Here is a 22635-nt window from a genome sequence, read left to right as displayed (position 1 = left end):
TCTCCACAGAATTAGACATCATGATAAAGATTTCATCAAATGATGATTGAGAAAGTGAGTGGCAGCTCACCCAGCATAGGGGTTTAGAATTTTCCCATCTCCTTACACTTCCTGGCCATTTAGATCAGTGGGCTGGTGCTAATTTGTATTGCTTCCTAGAAGCCTGTGTTGGAAAATATGCTAAAATAAAGCAAAGCTTCAAAGTGTGGTTGTTCTGCAGGGTGCTAAAATCATGCCCATTCTCTGTAAGCGGCAACTGAAGCTTGTTTTCCCCAGAATTGTGAATCCAACATGCTTAAGTTCAGAGCAGACACGGTGTAGACTAAAATAGCCTTTCTGTACTGGGTTTCCTGTTTTCCTTGGAAAGCACTCACTGAACACCACTGCCTCCCCCCATCAGCCCCTTCCTCTTTCTGCACCCACCCTGTCTCCTGCAACCCAAGGAGTTCATGCTTAATGAACCGAGACAGTAGCACCAAGCATTCCCAGTCAATTGGCTTTTGTAGAGAGTGAATGAATAGGACGTTTCTCTGGCCTCCTCTAGCCTAAAAAGGATCTTCCCCAGCCCATTGGAATGTGCCCCTCATACCAAGCATTAAGCTCCTGTCTCATTCCTTCCCTCATTCTTTCCGAGATCAGACACAAACTGATGGCCTTGCCCCTACCAGGCCTTTATATTCTTTCAGGTTTATTTCTAATCCTCTTATGGACCCAACTTCTCCTTCCTAGGGAGGATTTGGACACGCTTTGAGATATTTGGCGAGGGTGCTTTGTTTCTTTTATTCTTTGCACTTCATTGTTTTGCGTGATTTCCAGGCGGGCGTCCCCTTAATGAAAAACTCAAGCCTCCTTCCTCCCTGGGGTGTGGGAGGACGTGCTGGGGGGTGCAGATGGGGCCAGGCGGTTCTGACATGCCAGTAGAATGGGTGCACCAGGGTTGTCCTCCCCGCAGGGTTGCTTGCCCACCGAGGAGGTCAAGCCAGGGTAGTAAGTTAACCTTCCCCCACTCCTCATGTGTGCTTTTTCTTCTCTCCATATAGGATCCACACCCCCCGAGCCCACTGATCACCCTGGAGGCCCAGGTGAGTACCTGGCCAAGGTTTTGTCACGTATTTCTCCCCGCCTTCATGTTCCTGTTCTCTCTGGAGGGGCTATTCGTGCATCCTCTTGGTTCCACAGGTCAGAAGGCCTGGACAGGCACCTAAGGCTGCCCGCCTGCCCCATTTGGAGATGTCACATGTGTGACAGTGTACATACATGCACATTTTCACCCAGCTGTCTAAATGCACCTGTGGCATTTTTTGAGTTTTCTTCTGTCCTTTGCTCCTGCCCAACAGTCATGAGGAGGTGAATGCAAGGGGGAGGGGGAGAAGGGAGGGAGCCATGGAGTGGGAAGACGTTGCTCTTTCCTTTCTTTGCACTTGGGTGGCTTTTTCTCCTTGGCAGTTGGGGCAGTGGCACCTAGCTGCCATGGAAGAAAGTTGCATCCTTCTGTCTGATTGCCCATTAGGCTGTTCCGAGGATCACAGTGGCATTTCCTTATAGGGAGGAGGATGACCAGTGGACCTTAGAGGGAGGGTATAGAGTAGACCTTACTGTTCACTTTCTGCTTTCCTGGGAGATGGGGCAGCATGGGAGCTGTGAATGTGGGCCTCGGAGTCCAACATATACATGTGGCATTTCAGCTATATGTCTTATAGCCTGATGACATTGATGAGGACACTTCTCTAAGCCAGAATTTTTCCATCTGGGGTATCAGCAGAGTAACAGGACCCACCTTGCAGGGTTGGGGTGGAGAACAACAGGAGACGAGGTCTGTAAAGTCAGTAATAGATACTCGGTGCTTGTGAGCGTCACCTTCCCCCCAGATGTTCAGGGGATGTGTCTTTGGATTGACCATTTCTTTAGCTCTCCGCGTTGGTCACACAGTAAAGAGAGAAGAAAGACAGCCTAGGCTCCATTCAGATCTCACAGCAGAGAGTTTCCAGATGTCAGACATAGTCAAATCTGTGTGAACATTTAATCAAGGCTGCATGCGAGCTCTGGGGTTTCGGGGGCTTCTGGGGTGTGTTGACAAAGGCACCTGCTCCCCTCACTCTTCACTGTCCTCAGGTGCTGGTCCTCTCCTGCAGCCCCTGCCTGCGTCTTCCCAAGGGGAATGAGGACAGTAACAAACCTACCCTGCTTTTCCTTCCTTGATCAAGAAGGCCAGAGATAATAGGGAAAGTGGATGCTTGAATATCTTCATGCCTCCCTGTCCTAGCACACACACATGGCCTTACGGGCTTCCAGGGATCACCAGGCAACCAGGCTGGCAAAAAGGAATATGAGAGGGTGTGGCTTGAAGGGATCCGGTTTCCTCTGCTGGTTTGACCATGCTTTGCTCTGGTTTTGCCTGTACTTGTCATTCCCAGGCCACCTTGGCCATATTTGCCATGTGTGAATTTCATCTGCTCACATAAGTCACCTAAAAATACATTTCGCCTTCACTTAATTCACTTTACTTTCACAAGTAGACGATTCTGATCCTTGGTTCTCAGCCAAGGAGTGATTTTCACCCCCAGGGGATATTGGGCAACATTTGAAGATGTTTTTTTGGTTGGTTCACCTGTTTGGGGCCGGGTGGGGAGTGTTTGCTCTCAATGTCCTACAATGCCATGGGGCCAGCTCCCCACTAAAGGATTATCTAGCCCCAAGTGCTCACAGCATCGGGGTCCAGAAAGGCTATTTGAAGCAATAATATTGGTGAAATCACAGGTTTAACGTACGAGTTCTATTGTTCTGCACCATTAAAATAAATATTCTACTATGAAGATAAAATTAATATTTCCTTTGGGTACCCTCTAAAATCACGTATATAATAAATGTACTCCGAGGTATGTGTATCACACTTTGGGAAATATGTCTCCACCAGCCTGACAGATGATAAGAAAACTTCCAGGTTGTGTTTTAAAATGATGGCCCTTCTCTTCTTTACCCATCCTTCCCCAGAAGAAAAAATTATTCGCCTTAGGAAATCCCACAGGCGGATAGTCCATGTCCAGAACTCCAGAAGCCAAATTTCGTCTCCTGGGGGTGGATCAGCTGCACCCTGGATAGTTCTGTCCTTGACTGTCACTCAGGACATCACCCAATCAGCCCTTCAAAAGCTCCACGGGAAATAGTCATATGCCGATGGCTCTGGCCAAGCTTGTGAGGGTGACAGCTTCCCCCTGCCGCTGTTCAAGTCACATCCATTAGCCCAACAGTCTCGAGCCCCAGTCTGCAGCCAGCAGCGGCATGAGGCGGACTTTCTGCATGTGTGCCACACCACTGGGGGACTGACTCAATTTGTCTGCAAACAGTGCTCCATCAGTCTCATCTGGTTCTCATTCTTTGGGGAGCCGTAGGATATTGTTGTCTTTCCCCGAGTTCTGATTTCCTGTGTTAAAGAGACATGGGAACCCAACCAAAGTGCAAATGCTTTTTTGTGACCGTTGGCACAAGCCTGTGGCCAGATTGGACTTGGTGCTGGGCCTCAGCCCATTGTGGGGTGAACAGTGGGATCCTATTCAGCTGCCTGCAGGCAAGTCAGACAAGAGGGGCAGGAAAGGGTTTTCTGGCAGAAAGGAAAGCAGTGCCCCAAATGTTACCCATATGCCATGAGCAAGGTGGCAGACGTGGCCAAACTTGGAAGAACCAACTGGGCGGAGGTAAGGTGGCAGATGTGATCGTAGCCCTAGGTCAGTGCCACTTCCTCCTCACGACTGCTTCGTTCTCCAGCCTGCAAGATTTCACTGCGAGCCATCTCCTTGCACTGTGCATAGCAACTTGGCTTGCCTGGGCCCAGCCTGCGCAGGAATGTTGGGCCATCCAGGGGCCCTTTCCTTCATGCACCCTTCCCCCTCTCTCTAGAATGAATTGCAGGCGTCCTCACCCATTGCTTGCTTAAATCTGCCCCTGTGCAGCTGTTCTGAGTTGGGGGAGATGGACTGATTGGCTGCTGAGGACTTCTCTAATGCTCTTTGATTAGCACAGCAGAGCTCTGCATCTGTTGGCATCAGCAGGCCTCTCTGCTTAACAGCCAGATTAATAGAATGAGGAAGCCGAGTGAGGTTTAAATCCCTGGTGTCAGCTTTCCCCTCAGTGGGCTGTCCCTGGGGATGCACCGAGGCAGCCCTGACTGGCAGTGGTGCACTTGTCTCTGGTTTTCAGATAGTGGTTACCCGGGAACCAGGTGACCTAGAAATGGAAATTTGGAGGAAGAAACAAAAGATCTGAAAGGAGTTTGAAGTTTGACTCTGGTTAGTGGCTTGGTGGCATTGTCATGATCATGCTTGTAACATTTGCCATTTGTCAAGAACTGGGTTCTTCCATGGAATCTTCAAATGCCACTGTCACATCGGTGTTCTTCTGGGTCCCAATTATCAGATGATGAATGTAAGGGTCAGAGAGGTTAAGTGACTTGTCCCATGTTACACAGGAAGCACATAGCACTGGTGGGTGTTAGACTCGGGATTGTATGACATCAAAATTTGTCATCTCAACTGCTCTCCTATTTTGCCAGAAAATAAAATTGCTTTGACTAGTAGAAAGGTTTGCTAATGCTCAGGCAAAACTGGAGGGATGGGCTTGATATATGCAACTCAAGGGCCATAGATAGATAAATGGAAAGATAGGCAGACAGATGGACAGATAAAGAATGGTTTACACAAGTGTCCAGATGTTCTTAGATACGTAGGTAGATGCATGATGGGTGGCCGGATGATGGATAGATAGATAGAATTCTTTGCACGGTGAGTAATTTTTTGACAGATAGGTTGCCAGAAGGCTTGCTGGTAAAATGGTTTATGCAGTGAACCTGATAGAAAATTAATTTTAAAACAACAAAAACAAAACATGTCCCAGCACATCAATAGTGTTTTGATAAAATTGAATGCTTATTATTTGATTCTCTTTTTTTTGGTCGATCCCCAAGATGGTTTATCATTCCTGAATCCACTCCGGTTGGCAAGATCTCTTGTCATTTAATTTTAGCATGTCTCTCCCTACCCGCCCTCCACTCCACAACAGCCTCTCTGTCAATTAGTTAATGACCTCTATTCAAACACCCAGAGACCTTGGGAGTTGTAATACAGGAGCACTTGTGTAGAGGGAAGATTTGTCAATCTGGGCATTCACAAAGTCAGCTCTAGGTGGAACAGACCAGGGCTTCGTTTCCACTGAGACCCCTCTGAGGACCTGAAGATCAAGGACATCCAGAGGAAAACTCCCAGTTTCTCCGTTTTCAAAACCAACTAGATACTTGAATTTCTCTGATCAACTAGCCGAGGGTATAGAAGAGGAAGTGACGTTCACAATATGTAAAGATGATGCTGGGGCCATGAGATAGTGAACAAAGTCATGTAGAAAATGAGTTACGGATATAAAAGGAAATTACTACCTTAAAAATTATATCTATGCATATCTAGTCATCTAGTTGCTTATTCAATAAATAACTATTGGGCCATGTAGAGGTCAGACCTTACACTAAACTCTAAGGATATAGCAGTGAGCTGGACAGAAGGTTCTTTGCCTGTGCAGGGGAGTGAGATGGAAAATATGCAGATAGATAAATAAATGCATCCATAATTTCAGGCGGTGATAAGTGAATGGAAATAAAAGGGGCGTGTTTGTCCGAGAGAGTGACTGGGCAGAGTAGGGAAGGTTGTTAAGCAGCCTTTCAGGATGTGGGATCTGAACTGGGGTGGTGAGGTTTGCACTCAGGAGGGGCAATCTGAGATGAGAGCTTACAGTTAAGAAAGAATTAACCTTGCCAAAAGACTGTAACATTTTGCATATCATGTCTGGTTCCTATGAAAATAATGCCAGTTTTTCTTAGACTCAATTAGAGTGTTAGTTCCTTCAAGCTCCGTCACTCCCTTTGTGTCATTATAATGTCAGAATGAATAAGGAGCTACCTTATCAGGCCAGGGTGAAAGAAAAGGACTGAGGAGGTAGAGAGAAGAAAAATTCAGGGCCACCCAGTCAAACTAATGTCCAATGTGAGCATTTTAACAGGCCAGGGGAACTTGAGATCTTAGCAGTGTGGTGCTGACTTGGTGACTAAACGTCAGACATCCTGGCTAATGCTGTTGTTAGTTAATTATCGCTTCTCAGCCTTTCGGCTAAGATCAAGTGTAGTTAATTAACTGACTGATGTTTAGCTGAACTTACGCTTTGGTATAAACCAGTGGTTCTCAACCTGGGCGATTTTGCCTACTAGGGGACGTTTGGCAATGATTTGAGACATTTTTGATAGTCATAACTTTGGGGTATAGTGTAGTACTGGCATCTAGTGGGTAGAGGTCACCCTATAATGCACAGGAGAGCACCCCCTCCCTTGACAAAGAATTGCCCTGCCTCAAATGTCAGTGGTGTCGAGGTTGAGACACCCTAGTATAACCCTCTTTGTTCTGAGGACAGTTGTTTTATAAAGGTACTTCCAGCCATGCGGTTGTGACTTCGTTGGTGTATTCTTGCTTATGTTCTGGCTGAGGTCAGACTTTATCCAGCGTGTGGGCTCTAGTCACGATACATCCATTCCCCCAGTGTGTCCAGGCCTGCAGGGACAAACTATGCATGGGGTGCCCCACGGTACACATGAACCCGTCCATGGGATTGTAAAACCCTGATCCTGTTGGATTATTATGGACAAAATAAACTCTTTAGAAGAGATGGTTTCCTGAGAGATTTGTGGCTCAATAGTGCAAAGAATATGCAGAGTTAAAATTAGAAATGCAGTTACATGGCGAGAGTTTGGAGAGGGGTTGACCAAGGTGTCTGGTCTGATGGAGCAGACCTTATGGAATATCTTGATTTTTAGGCCTGGTTCCTCTTTCTGAGGCAGACCACAGCCTCCTTTGTGCAAACTTCCTTCTTTTGAAGCTCTTCCCCCATCCTAGGATTAAGGCTATTGCTGTCTCCTCTCCTCTCTTCCAGCTCTGAGCTTCGATTAACCTTTTCCTTTGCAGAGAGCAGTTTTTGGAGTAATCAGGGAGCTTCTGAATGGCTCTTACCTGAGTCTCCAGCCCATTAATTCAGGTGCCCAGCGTCTGCTGAGGGGACGGTGAGACCAGATTGCTTCTCAACACATCTTTGTCTTTTCCATCAGTCTCTTTCTTTAAAAAAAAAATAAATAAATAAAAAACCCAAAAAATACCCCAGGCCCTTCCCCCAGATAATCTGAGAATTGCTGGTTTGGAGCGTTTTGCTCCCACATGGTTGGAATCCAGACCTTGTCTCATAATACCATGTGGGCTTTGAGACAGTGTGGGGCCCGGAACTGGAAATCTTTCCACGTTGCCCCAGGGGTGGGGGCTCCTTCTTTTCCATTTTCCTTGCATCCTTGAGCTGGCCGGCGGGGCCCAAGACCCCTTCCAAATTCCATCCCTTTCTGTTTTCCTGGAATGTGAAGCGTGCATTTTCATAGGAAACATGAAGCCTTCGTTCTTGGTACATGGGATGAATTTGGTTTGCTGCATTAAATCTGCATGGGAAGCGGGGAGGCCAATGCTCCAGAGGATTCCCGGGGGACTCAGTGCAGGGTCCCCAGCCTGACGCTGCCGGGCCGCTCACTGTTAAGAGGATACGCCAGAAGCAGCAGGTCTTTAAAACTGGCACTGAGACAGCTCGTAAGAACTTGGCTTAAACATCCCCTTAGCCAGAGAGCTGGGCATCCCGGTCTCCCACAGAAACAACAGCATGGCAGGACAGGCTGCCTGCGACCCATCAGCCTCTTTAAGGGAGCAGAATCTCTCGGGGGGCAAACAAGACTGGTTTGCGGGTTGGCGGGAGTGGAAAATCCCCTTGCCGTGATCTTTTCCTCTGGCTCTGATTCACTGGCTGGACCGCTGCCTGGCAGAGACTTGGCTCAGCAGACAGGGAGGCTGGACTCAGGCAGTGGAACTGTCCTCAGGGAGGATTGTGGTCCCTTGGCCACGGGCTCCTTTCTGGTTGTATGACTCAGGGCGAATAGTGCGTGTGATGCAACTTTCTACAAATAGCCGGCAAGTTCCCCAAAGTGCAACCACACGCACCATTGCAAAAAATAGATCATGTTGAGATCACCAGTCCTCTGTTCTTCTTGGGAGTGGACTTTGCCTAAGACAGTGAAGGTTTAAGTTTAGCCCTTAACTCTGAATACTTAAAATGATTGCTCTTGTAACTAAGGACTACATACATGAATATATATATGTATATATGTGTGTATATATATACGTTTATTTGGAGATGAGAACTGTACATTATACACATATTCATGAATTTAGTATTTTCAGCTAACATACTGTGTGCCAAGTGCTCTCCTAAGTTAAATTCTTTACTTGAATTTACTGGTTCACATTTTACAACTGTCCCAGCTGGGAGGAATTTCTGTCATCCCCATTTGCAGATGAGAAACTGAAGCAAAAGAGGTTAAGTTGGTTGCCAAACAGGGAGTAGCAAATGGAGCAGGATTTGAACGAGGCAGTTTAGCTTTCATTTCTTGGGAAATAAAACCCCAGGAGACGCGTGCTAATCTTAGTCCTATTTTACAGATGAGCCAATTGAAGCCAGAGAGACCAAGTCTTAAAAGTTATACAGTTAATAAGTTGGTAGAACATGAACCAGAGCCAGATCACAAATGAAACACAATCTTCTCTCTGGCTTTGTTGATAGACAGGGCCCAGTATGATACAGGTGGCAGTAATATCAGTATAGATTGGATATGGGTATCAATTAGATCTACATTGCTATTGATCACTCACTTGGCAATCCAGAGCAGAAGGATTTGGAAACACCTATCCATGCAGAGTGAATTCCGGGATGAGTAGCTGACAGCAAGCAGAGCAGTGACACCTGGGGGAGGTGACCCTCACATTTTCCTTCTAGCAGATACATCTTCTCTCAGAGCAACCCCACCCCCATTCCCATCAAGCACTGAGGCAGAAGCCCTGGTGCTGCTGGCTGAGCGACATGGCACTGTCCCTGGGTTTGCACAGATTTACAAGCTGGAAGCTCAGTGAGAAGGCATCCCTAATGTTCAGCATACGTCACATGTTCCAGGATCTTCGGAGCTTAGGCCCTCTTCACCATGGGAACTTGGGGCAGGGCTCTGCAAACTGGGGAGCTTAAAAGAGAAGGTTCCAGTGCTAGAATGTTCAGGCTGGGTTTGCAGGTACTGGGATAATTTAATCGAGAAAAGCTTTCTCTAGGGCGGTGCCTGTGGCGCAAAGGAGTAGGGCACTGGTCCCATATACCAGAGGTGGTGGGTTCAAACCCAGCCCCAGCCAAAAACTACAAAAAAAAAAAAGAAGCCCTCTCACGTGAAACATCAGCATGAGGGAGGCCCAGGTGTGTGTGGGATGTAAAAATCCATAGCAAGGCTATGGGGAATTTGAGAGCTGGAGGGGTGACTCCTTGTCTTCTCTGTCTGAGGCGTTGCAAACACTTCATGTGCATGATCTCACTGCTCACGACAGTGGCCCTTGGGGAAGGCGCTCTCGTTCCCCTTTTTGCAGGTGGCAGTGCTGAGGCACAGAGAAGCTCAGCACCTGGTCGGAGGCTGCAGAGTCCTGAGTGGCAGCAGGGCTCCTGAGTGTAGGCTGCAGCACTTGGCCTTGACTCCCACACCTGGGGTATTGCTGTCTGCCCTTATGCTTTACATGCTTTACCAGGGCCCAGAGTGGCTGAACCACTTGCCCAGTCACTTAGCATCTTAGTGGAAGACCAGGGTTATCTGTAGCCCAGAGGTGTGGGGGGTGCAGGCTCAGCGCAGAAGATCCACAGCTCCACCTGGCATCTTCATGTATCCTCAGGCTGTCTCCGGTTGGGCATTGGTGAGAGGAAGTACGTCGAGTGTCTTCAGCACCCTCTGCCCCCTGGATCCATTCCCCACCCTTCTTCTTTCTCTTCTGGACCCCAGAGGCTGAACTTGATGGATTCCCCAACATGCACTTCTCTTTGCTTCAGCAAAGGGGAGATACTGGCAGGAGGTGAAGGGTGGGGGCAGGTGAGGTGGTGGGTTTTGTGGGCTGGCGGTGTCCCCCTAGCAGGACCAGGGCTACTGCTCCTCTCCCCAGGGTCTGCTCATAACGCTTGCTCCCGTTCAGGCCCCAGGCGCTGACAGCCCTGGGCTGTGGCCAGTCCTTCTCTGCATAGCACCTTCCTTGTTGCTTTTCCTTAGGAAGACTCTCTTTATAAAGTCACCTCGGTTACCCCTTAGGTGAGTAGCATCTCTGTTCTAGGGGGCCCCTGACCGGGCCATTGCTGATTTAACACAGCCAAAGGGACTTCCTGGGTGAGTCACTGTCATGTTCTTTCACATTTGGATAAAGCAGACTGCGGAGACGTCCCAGAATGGAGACGAGGGACGGCAAAACTCCTGAAATGGAATTAATTGTATGAGCATTGTTCTGGAAAGGGGAGCGTAGCTGTCATGGTATTTGTGACGACCTGCCCCCAAACTGAGCCAAGAAACAAACATCCTGAACTCCCCCATGCTAAATAAGGTATCAGAGAAAAGATGCCCAGGCAGGGGACAGTGTGCTGTGAGTCTTGTGATTCAGTCACACCCCTCTATGTGCCGTGGCCAGAAGGTGGTTACAGGCATGGTGGGGGGGGTGGGGGGTTTGGAGGCAGGCCTTCTGCTCCTTCCTGTGGGTCCAGAGTAGACAGACTGACAGAGAAGCCAGATTATGTCTGCCTACAAGGCCAGTGTGCTTCGCAAATTCCTCTTTGCCTGTTCTCTGTCACACCTCCAGGAAATGTGAACTGTCCTAGCATTTGTCTGATTTCTCAGAATGCACCCCACCCTGCCTCGCTTTGAGAACCAACAGGGAAGGCCAGTGGGTGGCTGTCCCTCTGGACCAAGGGGTGGCAGAACAGGGAGGTGGGGCCACCCTCGGCTCCACACTCAAGGCCACTTCCCTGCCGGCTTCAATTGCCCTTCTGAAAAGGAGTGTCTTATTAATAATAACCCCCTTCTCGTTTTCTTCTGGGAACTAGAGCTCTTATTTTTCCACTGGACGAAAGAAGACTGGGTGGAGAACTCAAGTGAGCCACAGTGTGGGCGCCAGGTGGGTGGGGCCCAGCACAGAAATTCATTTTTTTGGTCCCAAGAAGGAAAAACCCAGACAGCTTAATACTAGAAGGAACTTTCATCAGCTATTAAGGAGGCTAAAAGAGACTTAACGGTCCGATACCCTGTCTTGGTGACCACTGGCCCAGTTATTTTTGGGCACCAGTTATGGGGCAGGGGCTGAATTTCTCATTATATGGCCTTCGACCCAAGATTGTATGACAGGCCTGGAGTTCATCTCTGACTTACATGAGGGCTTTGTTTGGCAGAAGGAAGTTTTATTTTATTGGTTTTGGGGGGTATTTTGGTGGTGGTGGGGAGGGTAGTGGGGTTAGAAGTTTTTTGAAAAACTGCAAAGTAAAACCATACTGAGCCTCTAAATGTCAGCTAGTGGAAGACCCCACTTGATGGGGTCTCTGGATGGGGTCACTTGTTCATAAAAGGCCCCCTTGTGTTTGCTCTGTTCCTACACACTGGATTGTGGACCCCCAACGGTCTCACCTGCAGGGTGGGCAAGGTCAGCCTTGACCCAGTTGCCTCAAGCAGCTCCGGGGTGAGGCGAGGATGGGCCCTGGGGATGCAGGTCACAGGCTCTGCACAGACTACCTGCTCTCCACCCACTTGCTTTGCGGAGAGACCATCCGTGCAGCAGCTCATCTCTCTATGCCTCAGTTTCTTTTAAAACTGTGAGACACACAGCAGTGGCTTCCTCTGGGAGCTATGGGGATGATCAAACAGGTTAATGCGCGTTGAGCAGCAGAGCAGCGCCTGACGTGGCGATTTCACGTCAGTACTCCCTCTTTGCAGGGATTTGCTTTGCACTCTCTCTGGAACGCTCTTCCTCCTCCATTTAGGTGCCTGGTTTCCTCTCTGCAGAGCAAGAAGCAGGAGTTGACATACCAGGATGATGTTGGCAGTGAATGGGTGGAGCAGGCTGGAGCATTTTACCTGCATGTGGTTAGGAGGTGAACTGTGTTGTCACCACATGGCACTCTCTGCCAGAGAGTGGCAGAGGCAGGGGGACAGTTCCTTTAAAGAGGAAACACGTCACCAGCTGGCCCCTTGGGCCTGACCTCACTGTCTCACTCACGGGCTGAGGAAGCCCCTCTTCTGGCCATAGCTGGGTCTGTACACAGCTAGGCAGCGGCTCTGCCTGTGATGAAAGTCCCCAGACAGCATCCCTACACACTGGCTGCCAGGCCCAATCTCAGGAGCCCCAGGATGGGGGTGGACCAGGTCTTACCAGTGCTGTCCGTCTGCTGCCAGCCATCCCAGGGCAGGGTCTTTATTCCCCAGGACAGCTTCATTCACCCTGCAGTCGACTCCCCCTGGGTATCAGTCTTGGCCCTGCTGACGTTTTGGACAGGATCATATTTTGTTGTGGGGCTGTCCTGTGCATTTTAGAATGTTTAGCGGCATTCCTGGCTTCTACCCACTAGATGCCAGTGGCACTCCCCTCTCCCTGGTGTGACAACCCGAAATGTCTCCAGACATGGCCCTTGGGGGCAAAATCGCTTTGGGACTGAAAAACCACTAACCTACCCAAGTATGGTATGCAGAGACAGTATAAAAATCAACGGCTGCTGACAGTAATGAAACAGTGCTGGTGATGTTTGGGTACAGTCCCGCTGGTTGGACGTCTCCCAGTGAATGTCATTGGGTTTTAAGGTTTTGCTCTCAAGTGATCTCATGTGGGCTAGAGTTATAAACAAGTTAGCGTATGCCAAGCGTTTCACTTGAGTGTGATGAGATACTGAAGACAGCTCTCATGTTCCTCTTCCCATTTACAAAGATGACAACCTGAGGCACAACAGGGTGAAGCTCCCTTAACCCCACAGGCACCTGGTGGGTGGAGGCCCCAGCCCGCCCACCCCCCCGCATGCCGAATCACTTTTATGCAGCAGACACTGGGTGCCTTGTAGCAAGAAGGGTTGAGTCCAGGCATGGTCCTGGTGCCTTGGTCCCTTGAATACTCAGGGGTGGACTTTCAGATTTATGGTGTTTGGACGGTCCCAGGAGGGTGTGGGCTTGCCTGCCACCCGGAAATAGTCTGTGGCTTTGGGGCTTGACGCAGTAACAAGTTCAAACCGTGTTGGTGTTTACTCCCTGGACTTCATGAAAGGGTCTTGTGTGCAGAGCGGCTGCCTCAGACAACCAGGCCACTGTGTGCTGTGTTAGCTGTTAGGTGTTTACGTGTTCGTTTGTCGTTGGGGGTTCCTCCCACCCTGTTCTCAGAGGGCAGCTGTGACTGGAAACATGTTCTTTTCATTTATTTATTATTATTTTTAATTTCTTTTTGGAACTTGAAGTTCTTTTCTGGATTTGTTTTTCATAGTAGTTAGTTCCACAGTGTTTCATATTATCATGTTGTATTATTGATCAGTTCATTCAGTAAGTATTTGTTAAGTGCCTACTGTGTGCTTGACACTGTTTTAGGGGCTGGAGAGAACAGCAGTGAATGTGAAAAAAGCCCCTATTCTCATGAGCTCACATGGTGAATTGGGAGTAAGTGAGAAACGTGTGTTTATGTCAGGTTAGTAGGACAGGAGAGGGGCATTGGCTGGGTCAGGTCAGCTGGGGAGGGGTTGCCCTTTTACTTTGGTGGGGACACTTCTATGTAGAGCATTTGAACAGAGAAAGTGAGTGGCAGAGCCCTGGAGGTAGCTGGAGGAACAGGCGGCAGCCAGTGCAAAGGCCCTGGGGCAGGATGTGTTTGGTATGTCTCTTGCACAGCAGAGGTTGGAGTGGCCAGAACAAAGTAAATAAGGGAGAAAGGGGCAGCAGAGGTGGGGCTAGATCATTAGGACTTTGTTGAACTTAGAAAGGACTTTGGTTTTTGCTTTTGTTTTACACTAAGGAGTCTTCAGCAGATTCTGAGCAGAGGAATGATGTGGCTTGACTTTTGAAAATGGGATTGGTGGCTCCCCTCATGAGAATGTTATCATTAATCAAAGTCAAGAACAGGAAGATGGGCAGGGGAGGAGGCTGTGGCAGGGGGATGCAGGGGTGGTTGGACCAGGATGTTAACAGTGGAGTCCGAAAGAAGTTGTCTGATTCTTCTTATGTCCCGAGAGTAGAGTCTACTGGACGTACTGTGGATTAAAGCAATATAAGTACGTTGACAAAAAATCAATATGAAAGTGAATCTAGGGAAAAGAAAATTCCTAAATACCCCTTACTCCATTCTTGAGAGATAACTACTGTTAATAGCTTTTTAAATTTCTCCTTCCAGATTTTTCCTTTGAGTATAAACTTGCATGTGTGTTGGTATGTGTATGTGCCCACACAAGCACATTGGCAGGGATTTAGTCATTACTTAAAGTGGAATCTGATGCAACATATTTTTATTTTATTTTTTTTTTGAGATAGAGTCTCACTGTGTCACCCTCAGTAGAATGCTGTGGCGTCATAGCTCACAGCAACCTCAAACTCTTGGGCTTAAGCAATTCTCTTGCCTCGGCCTCCCAAGTAGCTGGGACCCACTACAGGCACCCACTACATCACCCAGCTGTTTCTTGTTGCAGTTGTCGTTGTTTAGCAAGCCCGGGCCCGGTTCGGAACCGCCAGCCTCGGTGTATGTGGCTGGTGCCATAACCACTGTGCTATGGGCGCCGAGCCAGATGATGCAACATATTTTGTAATAACTTGTTTTTCCTCTCCATATCAACACCTATCACTCTTCCTCTTTATTTTTAAATGTTTTCCATTTGCCCAACTCTCTATCTTCAGCACTTGGCATAGTATTTGGTACATAGTAACTGTTCAGTAAAGATCAACTGAATACATTAAGTATTCCATCATCTATTTAACTGATTTCTTCTTGGTAAGCATTCAGATTGTTCCTTCTTTTTTTTTTAATCTCTTATTTTAAACTATATTGCCATTAATGATTCTTGCCCCTATATCTTTACACAGTCACTGGAGGAAAAGTGACTAGACTTGGGATGACTGGCTCAAAGGGTGTGTGCATTTTTAATTTTAGTAGCCAGACCTGGATTGTCCTACACAAAGTTTCTTCAGATCTGTCAAAGTGTATGAATGTGATTTCCTGTTTCCCCTCTCAAAGGCTCTGATCATTACTAATCTTTATCATCTCTAACAAATAAGGGGTGAAAATAGTATCTTGCTGTTTTGATTTGCATTTCACATATGAGTGGGTTGAGGCATTTTTAAAAAGTAGTATTTGTTAATTCATTCCTTAGCTCCATGTTTCAGGGCTCTGGATGATAGCTCTCTTTGGAGGAGATGTCCTGGGTGATGATCACTGAGACCCATCGAGCGCTTGCTGTGTGCCAGCCCTTGTGCTTAATACTGTTCATGGGTTAACTCATTTAATCTTCCTATGGAGGAGAGTCTCTCAGTGTCCTCATAAACCCCTGTAGGGAGGTATGGTTGTTATCCTCACTCTCGGGTAATGAAACTGAGGCACACAGAGCGCAGGGTCTGCCAAGGTCTTGTAGAGAATAAAAGGGGTCCTGGTCTTTGGACCTCAGCAGAAGGTCCACACAGATGGTGGATTTAGTTGTGGCTATGGCTCTTCTTTAAGGCTTGGCTGCTCTGTGGTATCTTCAAATCAGAAAGCCACAGTGGCCCTGGGCTTTGACAGTAAGTAGTCTAGACAAAGAGACTGAGCTTGGGGCCCTAGCCTTGGCATGGCAGCTAGACACAGAGCTCTGTGCTCAGCCCCTGAAAGACAGCCAAGCCACAGGCATGTAAGGTGACATGCCCGAGGACCCCAAGAGTGTGGTGTCACCTTTTCCCATGAGGGGTCACTTTTCCTCCTCAAATCCCCAGTTGAGCAGCAGAACTTTTAAACAGATCTGAGGACTGCCTGCAGAGATGTCAGTTGCTAGAACTGTAGGTGGGATCTGATGGATGGATGGACAGTGGATGATGGCTGGATTAATGGATGATGAATGGATGGATGGATGGACAGATGGAAGGAAAGAAGGACTGATCAATAGATAGGTAGATAGGAAGATATAATATCCCAGTTCATTTCTCAAAAATGCCTATTTTACACCGACTGCTACTTTAGGCACCAGGGATTGGAAGACAAGGACCCAGTGCTCTGGTCCTAGTGAGCTCACTGTCATAAGAAGAACATTGTAAACTTTTGTGTGTCTTGGACCCCTGTGACATCGGATAAAAACCTTTCCTTCTCTTCTCTGAATAATATTTTCAAATGCAAAAAAAAAATGCATAGGATTACAAAGGAAAGCAGTCGTAGTGAAGTACAGCTAACAAAATATAAATAAATTTGTGGGGTAATAATGCATTTGCTTCTTTATTAGCACATTAACTAGATTTGGCAGCAGATCTAATAACTACCATAATTTTGAAGTAATGACAAGTGTAAATAATATTTTGAGACATCTGCTCAAAAAGTAATGTGACATGAAAATGTCTGTAATTTCTATTGGTGTGAAAGTCTCGGGTATTGCTAATACCACTGCAAACTGTTGCCCACATTCGTAATTGAAGGGCATGCTGGATTTCAGTTAGAATTAGTGAAAATGATGATGAAAATAAATGCGTACAATTAAAAAAATGCCCAGAATTCTCCACAGACCCTCAAGTCCATGGATTTCTAGGACAGTGACCCCCTGGGCTAGATGGAGATACATATCAATGTAAGATATTTGTGATAAGGTATTTATTTGCATAATGAAGAGGTGTGCGAGGTTTCCACATTATTAAAATGCCTCGTTTTGTGTCTCGCTCTGTTTTTATAATTCCTGTTCGTGGTTGAAGTTTTGTAAGAAAAATGGAATTTTGATATTTTTCCCTTGTGAAGTGGCATCAGTTCTGTAATAATCTGGGAGCTCCCAGCACACCCCAGAACATTCCCAGAAGGCTTCCTGGAAGAGCCATTGTCCACTTCCCATTCTCAAAGAGGAGATAAGAGTAGGCTAGGCATAGCCCGGATGAGGGGACACACAGGCCATTCCTGATAGAACAAGGATAAAAATGTGAGCCTTGTCAGCAAAGCACAAGGAATGTGATGTCCGTGGAGTTTGTGGAGAGGAATGGGGATTGACAGGAGATGGGGCTGATGAGGTGGACACAGGCCCAGATATTGTAGACCACACTGGGGGCTGGAGATGGATGCTGTAGACAATGGAGAGCCCTGACGTTGTGTGAGTGGGAAAGTATCATGGTGCAGAATCACTTTTAGAAGATCACTCTGGCTGCTGCTTGGAGAATGGATAGGATAGTTGAACCTAGCAGAAAGAATGGGAACGTGCAATACAGAAGAGCCATGTGGAAGGCCTGACCTGGGACAGGGGAGGTCGGGACAAATTTGAAAGGCGTTGAGATGTAGAATGGATGAGGCAAGACTTTGAGAGGTTGGGGGTGAGTACAAGAAAAAAATACTACAGGGAACGTGTGAATAAAGGACAAGTGTCACAGGAAACCACAGCTTCTTGGGAAGTTATCAAGGAGCAGGTGGATTAGGAGGGAGCCTCCCACACCTATTTCCCCAGGTGACCAAGAGGGGCTTCCCTAGACTTAGCAATATGGAATCTCACACCACCCAGGAAGGAACTTGGGCAGAATTGCAGAGCTGCAAGTTCAGTTAAAGGTTCTCAAGAAGTCAGTGTCACAGACTACTACATTTGCAAGCCACTGTCTCCCAGCAATGGACAGAGGCAAAAGGTTGTAAGAATTAAAGCACTTAAAAAAAAAAAAAGAGCTTGCATTTGGCAGTGACTTATGTGCTTTTCTGGGGCTGAATAATAATTTTTTTTCACAGCTTTAGTTGGCGTTATATATGACCTTATAAAACGCCGTGATGGCCTATAACAAATGTTGTATTATAGAATATATGTCTCTCTTTTCCATGGGTTTTAAAAAATCTCTACTGGCTTGTGCAGGCTAGAAAGTCCCACTGCACTTTATCCAGGAAAGCAGGTGAGTACTTTTTCCGAGACTGCTTGACAGTATCAAGGTTTCTGGGCCCTGTAGAGACAGCCTTTGGCAGAGATCAAGGCCGATATGACACATAGGCTAAGTCCCCATGTTTGGGGACCAGGGGTGGAGGTCAGGTTGGGCCAGGGGTAGAGGTCAGGCTGGCCCTTCACTGTGGAATTTGAACTGGCTAGACTTGCCCTGACCAATTTAGAAGTTGACCTTTTACAAGGTAATGTGTGTCTCTTTGATGGCCTGGGGTGACCCTGGGAAAAATACACACATGCACACACACGCACACACATGCGCGCACACATGCACACACACGCGCACACACGCACACACATGCACACACACGCACACACATGCACACACACGCGTGCACACATCAGCACACACACACATGCACACACACGCGTGCACAAATGTGCACACATGCACACACACATACACACACATGCGTGCACACATGCACATACATGCACACACAGCCCAGCAAGGGTTGGGGCTCCAGTGTCAACCTTCTCGGACTGGCCTTTGCTGGTCTGCCTCCTTTTTCTCCTCTCCTGTCTGCTGCCCTGACCTTGGACATCTGCATTCAGAATTCACCATTGTCCAGGAAATAGGATTTTTTATTTTCCTGCAGGAAAAGCGGAATCAGATGACAGTATTGGGAAGTCCTAGAGAACGGCAGTGGGGGTCGGGTTAGGTTCATTGTTTTCTGGTTAACTACTGGGAGTTTCAGAAATACTGTTGTTTCAGCCCTTGCTTTAAAAATATCTCTGAGATGTATTAGTGCATATTCCCAATGTGCTCAGTCTGTGGCACAGAGCTGAATGTGTCTGTGGTGATTTCATCAGCCAGGTGTCGGTTTCCTCTTTCCATTCTGTGTTCCTCTGCACCATTCGCCTCTGTGCCTTTCTCCCTGCCGAGCACCCCACCTGGGGCACCTTTCCTCCTTCTCCTCGTCCCCCTCCTCCAACTCCAACTCCTCCATTCCCTCTCCCCTCTCCTCCTCCTTCCAACAAAGTCTTCCCAGCCAGCTGTGCAAAGCTCAGGTCACATCTTCTTCCCTGCAGCCTTTACCATAGGACGATTTAAATTATACATGAACAAACTTCAAAGAAATGAGTAGCTCTCAGTTTATTTTTCTAGTTACCTTCCATTCGTGGCAAATTTAATACTAGTTTTTCCACTAATTTATGGGTAATGTTTTCTTTTTAAATTATTTCATTAAAGTAAAAATGTAGATGAGTTGACTTAAAGAGCGCTGAAAAATCAATAAAACAGTAGATGTTGGGGGGTAGGACAACAGTGGGAAAGTGAGTGGATGAATGATCCAAATACGGGGAGTCAGGCTCTTCTCCTTGCCGCCCTCCTTCCTGGAATTGCCACTGTAGCAGGTGGGTAATTCATTCATTTTTTTGATCTCAGTTTCACACCAGTAAAAACAGGCTTGGGGATATCTGCTAATGTTGGTTAGCCCTCGATCCAGGCAGCCAGCAGCTAGTTTTGGTTGGACCCACAATTAATTTTTGTGTGTGTGTGTGTGTGTGCATCATCCTTGCCAGACCACAAGTTCCCTCAAAGGAAGGTCTTTGTAGGCACCCTCTAACCCTACATGTACACATTTCTCTTTGGTTGGTAGGGGAAAGGCCTTTTCAGATCATTTTTTTTTAATTTTTAAATTTTTCTTTTTTTGCTTTAAAGTGGTAGTTCATGCATGTAGGTGGAAGTTGGGGAGAATGATTGCAATTACATGTCAGACAACGAGGGAGGCAGTAGTTTGGAGACCGTGGCAGGCAGCTCCTACCGCAGCCATGCTCCTGCTGAGAAAGGCCCTGGCCGTAGAGAAAGACCTTGGCAGTCACTACTTGAGGTCCTGATAGACCCATTGAAGCCCGAGGTCAACTCTCAATCATGATGTGCCAATTGGGAGAACACAGTTAGCAGGTGATTATTGATCTATGATTGGTTGTAAACCCCTGCCTTAGTCTGTGCAGGCTGCTATAACAAGACATCTAAGACTGGGTAATTTAAAAACATTTAAGTTTATTTCTCATAGTTCTGGAGGCTGGAAAGTCCAAAATCAAGGCATAGATAGGTTCAAGGTCTGCTGATGGCTACTCTGTCCTTCCAGGAGGGCACCTGGTACTATGTCATTTAGAAGGGGACAGTAAAGGGGACAGCAGAGGGGACAGTAGGAGAAAGGGGGCCTACCTCGTCTTTCCATCACTTTTATAAGGGACTAACCCTATCCACATGAGAGCAGAGCCCTCAGAGATCTGCCCAGGGGCTATCCTCAAAGGTCTTCTCAAAACCATTTAGTACTCTGGCCTTAAGAGTTACATTTCAGCATGAAATTTGAAGGCAGCACAAACATCCCAACCATAGCAACTGTCCAGAATCATCGCTTCATGCATGAGCTCCAGACCTGTGCTGTCTGATAAGGTGGCCACCAGCCATGTGGGGTTACTGAGCAGCTCGTTTGAATTGAGCTGTGCTCCAGAAAAGCTTTAGTGTGAACAAAAGGACATAAACTATCACATGAATGCTTTTTCTTGGTTTTGTAGGTTTGATGCTTTCTCATATTGATTACATGGTGAAGCAATAATATTTCAGATGTATTGCACCTTAGGTTAACTCAAACAGATGAATGAGAGGCATTTCTCTCATTTCTTTTTTTTTTTCCAGTTTTTTTTATTAAGTCATATATATATATATAGATCATGAATACATTTATGCCTTTGTGGGATTCAGTGTGTTGATTATTTGTACAAATAGGAGCGCTTCCATCCTACTAATTAACATAGCTTTCACCTCATTTACTCATTTCTTTTGACTTTTGTTTTTAACGTGGCTACTAGAAAATTTGAATTTGCACATGTGGCTGTGTAATGATGAAGGAAATGGAGCTGGCTCAGAGACGAACCAGAGAAAAGCCCAGACCATAATTTTTTCTTTTGAAATTGTGATTTTTCTCAATTCCTAATCTCAGAGTCTCCTGAGAGGAAACAAAAAAAGATTCGACTTAATTGCTGGTTCTGGTTAGTTGAGTTTCGTTAATCAGGGTTTTGCCTCTAATTGTTCCTGCTGTCACCTCTTCCCAGCTATGTAAACACTCTGCCCTTGTCACTGACCACCTGCCGGCTCTTCCTCTCTCTCTCTGGCTTCTGCCTGGGCTGCCTGCAGACAGGAAGAGGCTGTAGAATTCAGAGCCCCTGCTCACAGGCACGTGGTAGGGTGACAGTGGAAGGATGAAAGAATGTCTGCCAACTGGCTAGGAATGGCCAGCCTGGGGATGAACTTGAGGTTCAGTTGTCCGACGGCCGTAATCCTCAGCCCCACCTCTTCTGAAACCAGCCAGCATTCCACCTTCCAGGAGGCACTTAGCAAGTTGACCTCTTGAGGGGGACTTTACGATAATCCTTCCATGGCCGTAGTCACATTCCTGCCTTACTCAGGAAGCAGCGGGCGGTGTGTTTTGGTCACCTCCTCGCCACCCCATTGGTGAGGTAGGGATTCCCACCCCACGAGAATAACACCGGGCACTGGGCAGACGGTATCTACCCGTGTCCCATGTGCCGCAGCTCAGGGGAAGTGGGTGCTGCGTGCCATGCGGGGCCACACTGGGTTGTGCTCGGGAACAGGATGGCCATCCAGTGGCTGTGGGAGGCAGGCTTTATAGCAGCAAGGGAATGAGGTGACCCTTGTTCCTGTCAGAGGATGAGACTGTCTTGTTTGAATAATCCCAGGGGCTGACAGGGACCTGATACCCCCTGCTCAGGAATAAGCAGGAATTGTTCCCGGGCCTTGGGATAAGGAGGCGTGTATGGCTGGGGGACCATATGCCAGGAAGCTCAGTGGACAAGGCACTTACATTTAGGCCATTTGAGGCCCTCCTTGTTTTTCTCTCCTAGGTTTGCCACAGTGTGGTGGGGGAGCGTGGGCAGTGGAATAATCACATCTGGGGTTAGATCCTGGCTGTGCTGCTTATCAGCAGCTAATCTCTCGGACCCTCCATGTTCCTGTCAGTAAAATGGGGATGCTCAAACCTACCATATGTGTGTGTGTCTGTTCATCTGTGTGTCCTATACAGATACACACTCACACATGCATATGTATTTTAACTTTCCACAAGAGTGGTGTAATCCACACTCCTTTAAATAACAACAACACAGCCACAACAAAATCAAAAACAGCGTTTCATGGAAAACAGATGTGTCAGTTGAGCAAGCTGAGTCCTTGCAGCCAAAAGCTACATCTGGCTGTCCATGTACTGTTCCCACTGACTAAATGAAGACTTGGTATTGCCTGGCCAGCGGCAGACATTGGCTCATTCTGTTTCAAGGCCAAGGAGCCAGGCTGTTAGTTTATGTCATGCTGAGAGGACACAGCCTCCACCCTTGTTCTGAAGCCACTGTCCAAGTTCTAAGGACTTTATCCTGGCGCTGTGAAGGTACCTGCCTGGGAGTGAGGTGTGGTATGGGCAGGGCAGCTCTGAGGGCCAAGTCTGCTGGAGTCCATGTCAGCTCCCCTTCTCCACAGCGGGGTTTAGAAACAGGTTCACCTGTGCACAGAGCCCAGTTTGGCACTCCTGACGGACTGGCAGGGCACAGTGGCTGCCTGCTCAGCCCAGGGGACTG

At 47.5% G+C, this 22635-nt stretch overlaps 1 protein-coding gene across 1 annotated transcript in view; it reads left to right on the top strand.

Annotated features, from left to right (window-relative positions):
- The window catches only part of XYLT1 (xylosyltransferase 1), a 310350-nt gene that overhangs the window by 87192 nt on the left and 200523 nt on the right, over positions 1-22635 (top strand). The window contains exon 2 of the mRNA XM_053554852.1: positions 1041-1082. Coding sequence (XP_053410827.1) covers positions 1041-1082 — 42 coding nt within the window. The remainder of the gene's footprint in view (positions 1-1040; positions 1083-22635) is intronic.

This window comes from Nycticebus coucang, chromosome 12 (assembly GCF_027406575.1).
Source record: "Nycticebus coucang isolate mNycCou1 chromosome 12, mNycCou1.pri, whole genome shotgun sequence".
NCBI classification, from domain to species: Eukaryota; Metazoa; Chordata; class Mammalia; order Primates; family Lorisidae; genus Nycticebus; species Nycticebus coucang.
This window is presented reverse-complemented; position numbering and strand designations above follow the sequence as displayed.